This window comes from Trichechus manatus, unplaced genomic scaffold (assembly GCF_000243295.1).
Source record: "Trichechus manatus latirostris isolate Lorelei unplaced genomic scaffold, TriManLat1.0 scaffold00022, whole genome shotgun sequence".
Classification (NCBI taxonomy): domain Eukaryota; kingdom Metazoa; phylum Chordata; class Mammalia; order Sirenia; family Trichechidae; genus Trichechus; species Trichechus manatus.
Window position 1 is genome coordinate 18,816,439 of NW_004443958.1, and position 12,993 is coordinate 18,829,431.

The following is a 12,993-nucleotide window of genomic DNA, read 5'->3' on the forward strand; positions in this document are numbered from 1 at the left end:
TGCAGGTAAATTAACAAGTTTGTAGCTTGTTTTAGGCTGCTTTGTATAGTAAGTCATCAGATGAATAAAAAATAAGAAAACTAATGAGAAAAAGATTGTACATTAAGGAATCTTAGGGGCCAGTCTGTAATACATGTAGGGTATTTAAAGTTTCCTAGACACACAGTCTCTCTCTCTTTTTTAATCATTGGAAAGAACAGGGAATAAATTTTACCATCTCATTATTTTTCTTTTCTACTGAGTATATGCCATGTTTCCTTTGGTTCATTCCATTTCAAACCCCTGCTGAGAATTTGCGTTTCTAACAATTTCCCAGGCAATGCTGATGCTGTTGGTTAGGGACCAGTTCTGAGAACCATTAGTAGAGCAGTGGTTGTCAAAATTTAGTATACATAAGAATCACCTGGGAATTGTGTTAAAATGTAGATTCTGATTTAGTATATCTGGGGTGGAAATGCAAATTCTCAGCAGGGGTTCGGACCGAACCAGTTCAAAGCCCTGGTTTATGTGACTATGTGACGTGAACTATGTCCCTTTCTTTTGTCCCATCTTATTTGCATAAGTATTCATTCATGTGTTTTGTAATGGCTGTCAAAGGAGATTTCCTTCTCATGATTAAGAAATAAAATTCCCTAGAGGCTGTGGCTTAACTGAGGTTGTTAGTGAACCATTATCACCTGCCTGTAGGAATGTAGATGGGCTTTAAGAGTAAGAACTTCCAGAGAGTGGGTTCCCTCACTCATCAGGAACTAGATTAAGACGTTATGTTTACTGTTTATAAACCTATATCCTTGATTGTCTAAAAGTCTTTACTAAGAAATTCTGTATACGTGGTAAGCATATTTCAGTTGCTTCTTACATGGATATTTCTTGTTAATGCGACAGGTACGGAATGCAAGTAAATGTGTTTGTTCCATAAATTTGAAAAGGTGATAGAACATTTATGTGGTTATTTTTGTTTTTTAGTTTGTCAAATTTGCAAATATTGAAGAGGACACACCCTCCTATCACAGGCGTTATGACTTTTTTGTGTCTCGATTCAGTGCCATGTGTCATTCCTGTGACAGTGATCCAGAAATACGAACAGAGTATGTATTATTTTACTTGATGATTATAGTCAGAGAGAGATGAATACTGTACTTACCTGTACTACATAATGATTACCAAGGGAAACAGGAAAATACATGCTTTGTCCCTAATATGACTTTCCATTACTGTTATAAGTTAGTAACAACTAACCAGAATAGCAAAATTGAGCATGGTTTACCAGTTCATGCAGAATAAAATCTAGCCTTAAGTGGCCTAGAACGCTCCTTCATGCTTTTCCTGCCTCAGTGCACATCCTGCCCTTCTGTCATTCCAAACTCCTTTCACATGGACCTCCTTGCTGTTCCTGGACCACAGGGGCAGATTATCCAATAGGCCAGCTAGGACAGCACTTGCCCTGCTTACCAGATCATCTGTAGTGAACAGTTCCACATTTTTCACCACATCGAAGATTCTGCTTCTAGGTCTGGCTGGCATCTGTCTCTCTCCCAAGCCCACAGCAGCTTCCTACAGAATCAAAGCCTCTTTTCAAATTTACAGTCCCTAACGGGGCGAATGACCAATAAGCAAGGTAAGCACAGGCTTACTTGTGCTTACTTCCTAATCTGTAGTGAACAGTTTCACATGGGTTTCACCGTGTTGATGTGAAACAGTCCTTTCCTGCTTGAACAGAACAGTGCTCTTCCCTCCGAGCCTTTGGACTCATTGTTCTCTCTGCCTGGAACAATTCCCCAGATATCCACATGGCTTGTAATCTCACTTTGTTGAGATTTCTGTTCACACGTCACCTTTTCAAGAGGCTCCTCCCTTGGTTACCTTTTATTTGTTTAATAGCTACCCACCTGTCCACCCCACCTGTAGTTATTCCTTATCTCTTATCAGATCTGTTGTCTCCACAGCACCTCCCCAGAGCTATTCCTGTGTCTTCTCTCTCCTCTGGGGAATATGGGCTCTATGAGGGCAATGACTTTGTGCTCTGTCGTTAGCATTTTGAATAGCGACTGGCACACAGTAGGCTCTCAATAAGTACTTTTTGAATGAACACAAATAGATAAATTGAATGAATGGATGTATATTATTGAATCACTGTCAGTCTGAGGTTGTCATGACAAATGATTTGGGCATTGTAAAACATTTTTTTCTAGATATATCCTGGTAATAATCTGGAATCAAATACTTACCTGCAACCACAACTACAAGGTGATATCTATGTAGAAATGAGAAACTTTGAAGAATTAAAGTCAAAATGACCTTGGTAAATCTAGAAAGTGCTTTGAGATTAGTACATCTAAAATAGACAAAACCCTGAGGAATTTGAGCATTGTGGACATTCGATAGTCAAGATTTAGCATGTTTTGTCATTTTTATTTTAAAATAAATAAGGGAATATATAGAAATATAATGGATTTTAGTAGGAGTGTGGTCGGTTTACACAAAAGAAAACAAGCATAGAAGTTACTTAACTCAAAGAAAACTGAGTGGTGATTAATGGTCATTTTCAGACACAAGATTTAGTTTCTGTTTACGATGCTGTTAGTGTATTTTTTTCCTCAATATAAGACAGAAGGAGCCCTGATGGTGCAGTGGTTAAGAGCTTGCTTGGCTGCTAACAAAGAGGTCGGCAGTTCGAATCCACCAGCCACTTCTTGGAAACTCTATGGGGCAGTTCTGCTGTATCCTGTAGGGTCAGAATCAACTCAACAGCAATGGGTTTGGTTTGGTTTTTGGTTTATAAGGCAGAATAGTATAGGCTCTTCAGAGTCCTTTATTGTGATGCGGTAAAGCCTTAGTGATCAAGATAGTATAATTACCGTATGATAATTTCTTGCATTTTCCAGTTACCATTACAATCCTCTTTTTTCCTCCCTAAAAGACATTATAAAAAATGTTTTATAAAATTGTTCCCTGTTCTCAGAAGATGTTATCAATGGGGCAAAGAGGTAAAAAGATTAGCTAAAGAAAATGGCATTTTTTTTGAGATTTTAACATTTTTGTTTTCTTTTAAAATACAGAAAATTATCTAGAATGTAGTTTGCTTTTCTGTTTAATATTATAAGAATCAACAAATTAAACATAGGATTTTCTCAATTTATGGTTAAAGTGAGTTTCACATATAAACCAATGTAGGTGAAAAGTGTATACGATCTCTGTAATATTTATGAAAGGATGCATTTAAGACATTAAAACTTTTTTATACAGGATACCTTAATTTTAGGTATTTAGTGCCCCCTAGTGAAATACATTGTCTTTTGAACATACTTTCACTTAATGCTTTCATTGTTTAAAAAAAGAAGAAACTCGAAATCTTCTATACCCAACTCAAGGGGTCTTAGTACTTTTACCCAATTGTAGGACTTTTTGATATATTTGAAATTTCAAAATGCCAACTTTTCTTATTTGAAACACTGCAAAACAAATGAGTAAACAAATGGTTTTGGATACTTAGAAGGTTTGATTTTTTTCCTTACTTTGCCTAAAATAACATTTATTTTCGTTTTTAGGTTCTACCTTTGAAACTTATTATTAGTCCCTTTATTTTTAGCCAAACACTGTCAAATAGGATTCATGGGAAGGAGGGTGGTGGGAGACAGGGATGATAACTGTCAAGATTTTCTTAAAACGTTTGCCTTGCAAAAACGATTCCCATTTGTAAAGTCATGCACCCTAGTCTCAAATTCTAACTCCAAGAACCTTCCACTCTGGTGGAAACAATCATCATCATCATCAACAACAACCACAGTAGGAGCAGCCAACACTTGAGTGCTTACTGTGTGCCACTTACTGTTTCAGCACTTGACATGAATGAACTCATTTAAGTCCTTGCAAATTTCTGTGCTGTAGGTACCAGGGCTCTGAGCCAGTTCATTCTGGTTGGAATCCCTGCTGAGAGTTTGCCTTTCCACCCCAGATATACTGAATCCAAGTCTACATTTTAACAAGATCCCCAGGTGATTCTTATGTATAATACATTTTGAGAACCACTGCTCTATTCAGGGAAACCCTGGTGGCATAGTGGTTAAGAGCTATGGCTGCTAACCAAAAAGGTCGGCAGTTCAAATCCACCAGCCGCTCCTTGGAAACCATATAGGGCAGTTCTGCTCTGTCCTATAGGGTTGCTGTAAGTCGGAATTAACTGGATGGATGGCAACAGGTTTGGTTGGTTTTTTTAGCTCTACTCAGAATTGGCCCCTAACCAGCAGTGTTAGCATTGCCTGGGAACTTGTTAGAAATGCAAATTCTCAGCAGGGGTTTGAACCAGAAGGAACCTGTTGGAAGCCCTGGTTAAAAAAAAAAAAAAAACTCACCAAACCCATTGCTGTCGAGTGGATTCCGACTCATAGCAACCCTGTTGGACAGAGTAGAACTGCCCCACAGGGTTTCCAAGGAGCGCCTGGTAGAGTTGAACTGCCAGCCTTTTGGTTAGCAGCCAAACTCTTAACCACTGCACCAGCAGAGTTTCCTGAAGCCCTGGTAGGTACTACCAAAAACAAACAAACAAAAAAAACCCGTTGCCATCGAGTCAATTCCAACTTACAGCCACCCTACAGGACAGAGTAGAACTATTCCCTAGGGTTTCCAAGGAGCTGCTGCTGGTGGATCTGAACTGCCAACCTTTTGGTTAGCAGCCAAGCTCTTAACCACTATGCCACCAGGGTAGGTACTACAGTTGTTCTTTTTTACTGACGGGGAAATTCCTCTGGAGAGGATGGCTGGAATGTGCTGCTTTTTTTTACCTTTTAGAAAGCAGGATATATAGATAGTCTTGAAATTGGCAAAATGTGCCTATCTGTATGGCTCCCAATTCCTTTTTCTCACCTGTCCAGTGTCATATTACTGTCACATCTCATTCTCCATCTGCTGCTCCTGAACACCAGCATTGTTTCCCCGCGGCTTTGTAAAGCAATAGCATCCTCTTCCCTGTATCTTCCATTCTTTAAACCTATTTACCGACTGTGGAAGATAATGCTTGGTAACCTGAACAAACCTCTTATTGGTCAATATTTCAGTTATCAGAAAAAAAGGAAGTATAAAACAATCAAATTTGGCTAGAAGGACAGATGGGGTAAATGGACCACCAGCTTAGCTCTGCTTGAGAGGCTGTTCTTCCTTAGCTTTCATAAGCTTCTGCACTTCTTTTCTTCCCATTCTTGAACCTATGGATTGCTTACTTTAAAGAAGAGCGAGAATTTGCTTGAGGAAGTTTGGGGCTATGGATTAGAATGGGATGGTTGGGCAACGTTCTCTCACTGTGTTGATGTGTGTGTGACTGACTTAGGTTATCTGTACTCCATTGTGATGGTTCTCATTTGTCATACCTCTAAAGACCCAGCTGCTTCCGTCTTGGTGGACTAAGGGAGGTGGGAGGCTCTTAGGGAGGAACAGTGAAGGGAAGGTCTAAGGAAGCATTGAGAGTGTGCTGGCACACTGAAAGCCTGTTTTCACTGAGCTTCTGAGACTTCTCAGCGAGAAACTGAGAGACTCTAGCTCATAATTGAGTTATTATTATCACTTTAGGAAAACCTAACAGAAATAACAGTGCTTTTGATTAAATTATTTTTACTGAAAAATATTACACAGACTAGATATTCCTATATCTCTATTTTCAATCTTTTTAAATTTTAAATGCTGATTTTTCAAAGATGATATTCAACTGCTGTATTTCTGTGTCCCTCTTAGATCTTTGAGATTTTAATTTCTTAGACTTATTGCGTATTATTTTTATTTTATTAACTTAAGGTAACAGTAGTCACTTAGTATCCATTCCCTTAGCTAGTCATAATTTTATGACTAAAATTATTTCTCTCTTTTAGAATCCGAATTGCTGGAATAAGGGGTATTCAAGGAGTGGTTCGCAAAACGGTTAATGATGAACTTCGGGCTACCATTTGGGAACCCCAGCATATGGATAAGATTGTTCCATCCCTGCTGTTTAACATGCAGAAGATAGAAGAAGTGGACAGGTATTGAATAAAAGATGTTAGGGTTGAGGCTGCATTACTTTTGTATATATGTGTGTGTGCTTGCTAAGTAAGAAAGGTTTGTCATTACTATTTAAATAGTAATGTTGTAAGGTTAGGTGAGTGTAAAATGTTCTTTCTGAAAAGTAATCTTTAGTGATCACATTAGGCTTTATTAAAAAAAAACTTAAGGTTTTGTTTTAGAATAAATTTATATTTTATTTGCTACTTACTATTGAGCATAGAAGTTGCTATTGAATTAACATTTCTTAAAGTTGCAAGTCTGAGAAATAGAAATTATAGCTAAACATCTGTTATTCATTAGAGCTCCAGCATACTTTCTCATAGGGAGGTAGAACTAACCAAAATAATAGTAATAATAATGACTACAATGATAACAATAATAATAGTTATTCAGTACATTTTACTTCTTTTTCTCCAAAAAAACATTAGACATTGTTCGTTTCTGCTTCATTCTTTTAGGATATTTTGGAATGGGATGTTGTTTGGGGATATATGCTGATTTTTGTCCCTCACAGCATCCATTCACACCGAGAATTCTGTACTGCTTCCACTTTTTCAAGTGCTGTGAGCATGCTGCCCTCCACATTTCTGTTGCCACACACAGCAGTGATGTGTGATTACGTATCACAACCAGGATTCTCCAGCTGGGCTTATTATCCTGGCCTTCGTGATTCTTCCAGTTTGAAGAGGAAAATCTGAATCAAATTTAAAAGATATTTGATTCTGTAGTCCTAAAATTTAAGCTTTACTTATAACTTTGATGATTATACGTGCAATATAAAAATAAAATGGTCTAGAAGAAATGAAAATAGAAAATTAACTCTGCGGAGCACTTATGTTCATCTAGGTTTATGATAATTAGAGCAAGGATGTTTGTTTAATTCCTTAGATGTGACCATCTACTGAAGATGTCTGTGCCTGCAACCATTCTAATTAGCTGTTAAAAATTTGTGTGTTATTCATGGCCTGTATCGTATGGTTTTCACTTACAGTTACAATCTTCGCCCACTTACAGTTAAACTAGGGTTCTCTAAAAATGGTTATTATTATTAAAATTTTGCTTTAGATGTAGAGAAGTTATGTGAAAGTGAACAAAAGAACAAGCTGCTGAAGTACTTTGCCTACATTAAAGATGTTCTTTTAGTTACAAATAAGTTAGACAACTGAATTTAGTTTCTTCCTGTTTAAAAGATTATAGGATAGGCATTGGTGGTGTTAAATTCATGAAGGGAGAATTAAGGTTAAAAGTTCTTTCCGGATAAAAGGACATGTCATTTTAATATTTCTGAAAAAGTAAAATCTACTCTGTTGAATTGTTTGAATTCTAGTATTAGAATTTTTGCATTAGTTTTTCTACTTTACTCTCTCTGTTTTATTTCAGTCGAATAGGCCCTCCGGCTTCTCCTTCCACAGCTGACAAAGAAGAGAATCCCGCTGTGCTGGCAGAAAACTGTTTCAGAGAACTGCTGGGTCGAGCAACTTTTGGGAATATGAATAATGCTGTTAGACCTGTCTTTGCGTAAGTAGTTGGGCCTTTTGCAGTAATTTGTGGTTTTGCAATATTAATTTCCTGTGTTAATTTACTTATAGAGGACTGTTACTTTTTTACTTGTATGAGTAGGTTATTAATGGAACCAGTGTGACATGTAGAAGCAGTACAGGATTGAGTCAGACATCACATGTTTGAGTACTAGTTCAACTGTTTAACTAGTTTTTTTCTCCTTAATGAAGTATAATAATGTACATAATATCATATGCATCGTTTAACTTGATTTTCCACTTACAAACTTTGAATTGCATATATGCAGCAAAATATTAAAACAGAGCATCCAACTCCAATGCGCCATACTTGTTTTCCTAACTTCTGTGGTCAGTTCCTTCTGTTCCCTGGCTTCTGTTCTTTGGCCACATTTGCCGTTCACTTCTCTAAATTTTAGTTTGTACCTAGTGACTAATCTGAGCAGGGATATTATTTATCTCCTTTACACCCTCTAGGCAGAATATATTTGTGAGCTTTGAGTTTCTCCACATAGACGTAAACTCTCCACCCTTTTGTCAAGCCTTTATGTTCTAACTCAGTCATCAGATGACAGATCTACTGTATAATATTCTGCATAATTTCTGTAAATTTTAGTAGTCTTCCTTTTGTTATCCTTTGCCTTGTTCTTTGTGTTTCTGACTGTATAGCATGTTTGAAGTAGTCCAAATGTAACATCTACAAGGCTTTACTTAAGGTAGATGTTCTTAGCCTGGGGTTTGGGATAGAGCTTTCAGAGTCTGTAATCCTCAAAATTACACGAGAAATCAATCATTAGATTTTCAAAGGGTTCTGTGATTCCAAAAAATTGAGATCTACTGCTTAAAGACTGTGGGCTTACAGAAATGCTGCTAAGAAATCATCAGAACCATGTCAGATCTAACTAAGAGCATATTTTCATGTTAATGTTCAGGCAGCTCCTGCAACATCAGCATTCCAGTTTTTATCTTAATGTATTTGCTAACTGCACAGCGGTCTGTAAAGGTCTTAGAAAATCTAGGAAGCTAAGACTTCTTGGGGAATTTGGACTGAGGGGCTTTCCTTTCTTGTTCACTCACATTGGTATTTAAAAATCTGATCTATTTGGTTGTTTTATGCCGGAGTTTGGCGATTGGGGGAAATACAGTTGACTCTCCCTCATTAGTCATGGGTTACATATTTGCAGATTCGCCTCCTCGCTAAATTGATTTGTGACCCCAGAATCAATACCTGCAACACTTACACTCATTTGTAGGCATGTGCAGAGGGGCAGAAAATCTGAGTCGCTCAACACACATGTTCCCAGCTGAGGTCAGCGTGGTGACGCTCTGCTGCCTTTGTTTCAGCTCTCACACTGGAAATCAGTGTCCTTTTCAAGTTCTGTTTAGTGGCACATCTTCCATGTTTTTGTGCCTTTTGTTGATTTTACTGTTGCAAATGGCCCCCAGTTGTAATGCTGAAGTACTGTCTAGTGTTGCTAAGCACAAGAAGGCTGTGATGTGCTTTACAGAGAGAATACGCGTGTTAGATAAACTTCACTCAGGCATGCGAGTTCAGTGTTATTGAATCAACAAAAGGTATATTAAATAAGGTGTCTCTAAACAGACACATTAAACAAGGGTATGTATTAATCGGTTGATGAAAATATAACCAGAGGCTCGCGGGAACCTAACCTTTTATTCCCTTGGGGGAATGTCAGTGTTCTCTAATTCTGTTTGTGGTGACTTTATAGAACACAACTACCTCAAATAACAAAAATCAGCTGCATGTGTCATATTTTTGGAAATGTAAATCTTGATTTTCTTTTAGTTAATATTCTTTTGACTGTTAAGCTTTGCATATAGTTGAGGGTTCTAGAGGAAAAACATAATAAAAATAGGTAATTCTCAAAGCAATTTTTTATTGTTACTTACAGGCATTTAGATCATCACAAACTATGGGATCCCAATGAATTTGCAGTTCAGTGCTTTAAAATTATAATGTATTCCATTCAGGTATGTCTTGGTTAACTTTTATACTTATATAAGTAACTTTTATTCTATATAGATATCAGGTCATCAAACAGAGGTATAGAACACTGTAGGGCATAAAACATATTCTTAATTTAACTTTTTGTATTATTTCTTCTCATTTACCACTTATTTTCTTATTTGCCAAGATGAAATATACCTAATAAAAAGAAGTAGATGATTTTATGATGGTGCTCTTTATTGTGTTAACTATATTTCATAATAAACTGGTATTGGAATTCATATTTATAGATGCATATAGCTGATAAATCATTGAGTATGTACTGTGTGATAGTCCATGTATGAAATCGCGTGGTGTTTGTAGAACCTGATGATAAAGATACTCATATCTACTGCAGAGGACCATCTTGTTTTTTTTCCAAACCTGAACAGACCCAGTTAGCTCTTAATTTAAGTGGGATTTCAAGTCTTTTTTACACCACCTGTATTTTTAATGAAGCCCTGGTGGCACAGTGGTTAAGAGCTCGGCTGCTAACCAAAAGGTAAGCCATTTGAATCCACTAGCTGCTCCTTGGAAACCCTATGGAACAGTTCTCCTGTGTCCTGTAGGGTCACTATGAGTCAGAATTGACTGAAAGGCAATGGGAAAAATATTTTAATGCCCTAACAACTCATTGTTTGAAAGGAGATAAGGTAGTAAGAAACAGCATAGAGTTTAATGTAGGCAGTTCCAGGATTTGCATCCTGGATGTGCTGTTTGTTTACTAGTTATATGAGCTTGGGCAAGTCATATATGTTAAATGTATATATTATAATTTATATATTAAAATACCATTAAGCTGCATCCATCAAGAACCAGCTATGTCTTATGACTGTGCTAATTACATTATATACTTTATCTCATTTAATCCTCCTAAGCCTATGAGGAGGGAGCCCTGGTGGCTCAGTGGTTAAAGTGCTCAGCTGCTAACCAAAAGGTCAGCAGTTCAAAGCTACCAGCTGCTCCAGAGGAGGAAGATGTGGCAGTGTGCTTCTGTAAAAATTACAGCCTTGGAAACACTGTAGGACAGTTCTCCTCTGTCCGGTAGGGTTGCCATGAGTCGGAATTGACTTGACGGCAGTGAGATTGGTTTTGGTTTGGAAGCCTTTAAGATAGATATTACCTCATTTTACAAGTCAGAAAACTGACCTTTAGAGATGTTAAGTAACTTGCTCAAGAACACTCAGGTATAACCAGTCTGAACATAAGGCTGTGGGGCTGTGTGAAGGCAAACACGGAGATTCAGAGCCACAGGCACATTCTTTTTGCAGCTTGGCGCAGAGTGGTAGACCCACTCATGACTCATGGGTATATGGGTAGGTTTAAAGAAAACCTTGCTACTCTGTCAAAAAAAAAACAAAAAAAAATATTCAGTAGAGTTAAACTTTTTTCTGGCTGTGTTTTTTTAATTTAGTGCTGATATCATTCACTGTGATTGACCAGATTCATTTATCTGTGATAAAATTGTGCTTATAAACTACAAGTCTTCTGATATTTTTGAAATTGTGTCAGGTACACATTGGTAAGATTTTCATTTTGATAGTGGCTCTTTATTAGATAAGATTTTTGACTGTTTAGCATTGTTAGGTGTCCACATAAGAAATAATATTCATCTAGCTTGGATAAGGAGGAAGTACTGTAAATGTCATAATCTGTTTATTTTTTTAACAACTTTTTCCTATTATCAAATTACAAGAGTATATAAATGTTTGTTGTGAAGAATTAGAAATCACAGATTAATAGAAAGAGAATAAAAATTACTCATAAATCCCCTCTCAGAGGTAAACAGTGTTATTCTTTAGTTATATGTAATTCTAGTCTTATATACTTTTTAAAAACTATTTTGAATTTTATTGAACATAGTATTTTGCAACTTGCGCTTTTCACTCAAGGTATAGTAAATATATTCTAGTATCTGTATTTCTCAGAAGTATGGTTTTTATTGGCTACATATCATCCCATAACATGAATACCATAATATATTTAATCAATCCTGTATAATTGCACATTTAAATGTCACCTTTTTTTTTATTCTTATGAATACCACCAGGCTGAATGTACTTGTCCCTACATTCTTGTACTGTTTTGTTGCCTTTAGGCTCAGTATTCGCACCATGTGATCCAGGAGATTCTAGGACACCTTGATGCTCGTAAAAAAGATTCTCCACGTGTTCGAGCAGGTATTATCCAGGTTCTGTTAGAGGCTGTCGCCATTGCCGCTAAAGGTTCCATAGGTGAGTACCAGTAACAAACTCACTCAGTGCGTGCATCTATTTCAGTAGAGTAATAGCAGTGTATGGAAAACTCTTCTCTGAGAATACTTCTACATATTGTTTAATGTGCTATAATTTCTCTGGAAATTTTGGTTTCATAGGATTATTCTCAGACATCTTTAATGCACAGTTCAGCGTTTTCCTTCAAATCAGCTTCTCCTTCATTTCCTCCTTTTAATACAGGTTTTGTATACTAATTATGTGTTAAACATTTGGGAGAATACAGATACGAGAAACTTATAGTTGACTTGGGGTTAGACAACTCTGTCTAATACTATAATGCAAGGCAGAATTTGATCACGAGAAAACCAGGGTTCAGAGAGGGAAGGGAAAATGGGTTAGTGTGAGAAACGGTTATGTAGTCTACTTTGACTGGAACGTGTGTGGTGTTGGTGTAGAAGGCAGAGAAGTGGCTTTAAGTTGCACCAGAGTAGAAACATAGTTCTACAGTTGATTGGCAGCTTTCAAAGGTTTCCTCTAATCGTTTTCAAAGGAGCCCTGGTGGCTAAGTATTTGACTGCTAACCCAAGGTTGGTGGTTTGAACCCACCCAGCAGCTCCGTGGATGAAAAGACCTGGCAGTCTGCTCCCATGAAGACTGCAGCCTAGGAAACACTGTCAGGGAGTACTGCTCTGTATCATGGGGACGCTGTGAGTTGAAAATCGACTCAACAGCACCCAACAACAACAAATCTTTCCTAGAGATATGCTATAGGAAAATTCACCTGGCAACAAAATGTAGGAAGAGTTAGAGATAACAGCTGGCTGTCATCATTTAAGCATGAGGGAAAGAACTTGACATTGGATGGCAGCAGTAGAAATGGGAATGTAAATCAACAGGATTTGATAACTGACTGATAGTAGGGGGAACAGGGAGAGAGGACAGGTTAGTGGTCATGGCATTTCACCTACTTGGGATTAGAAGAATGAAAGGGTCCCTTACATACATATAAAGTTAGAAGGAGAATCTAGTTATGATTTCTTTCCTTCAAAATCAAAGTGGAAATATGTCAGCTAAAAAATATGTACTAGCTTTCTTTTGACCCATCATGATGTTTATAGATAACACAGTGTCAAATAAGAATGGGTATTTTGGGTATGGACTTTCCATTATTTATCTTTTAACTTAAAGAGACAGAAGCACATTATTTAATAGGAAAATTACT

At 37.1% G+C, this 12,993-nt stretch overlaps 1 protein-coding gene across 5 annotated transcripts in view; it reads left to right on the forward strand.

Annotated features, from left to right (window-relative positions):
- Positions 1-12,993, forward strand: part of EFR3A (EFR3 homolog A) — a 101,035-nt gene that overhangs the window by 42,070 nt on the left and 45,972 nt on the right. For all 5 annotated transcript variants that reach the window (XM_023728201.1, XM_004373010.3, XM_023728202.1 and 2 more), the window contains exons 5-9: positions 967-1,088; positions 5,859-6,008; positions 7,411-7,548; positions 9,461-9,539; positions 11,654-11,789. In XM_023728201.1, the coding sequence (XP_023583969.1) occupies positions 967-1,088; positions 5,859-6,008; positions 7,411-7,548; positions 9,461-9,539; positions 11,654-11,789 (625 nt within the window). The remainder of the gene's footprint in view (positions 1-966; positions 1,089-5,858; positions 6,009-7,410; positions 7,549-9,460; positions 9,540-11,653; positions 11,790-12,993) is intronic.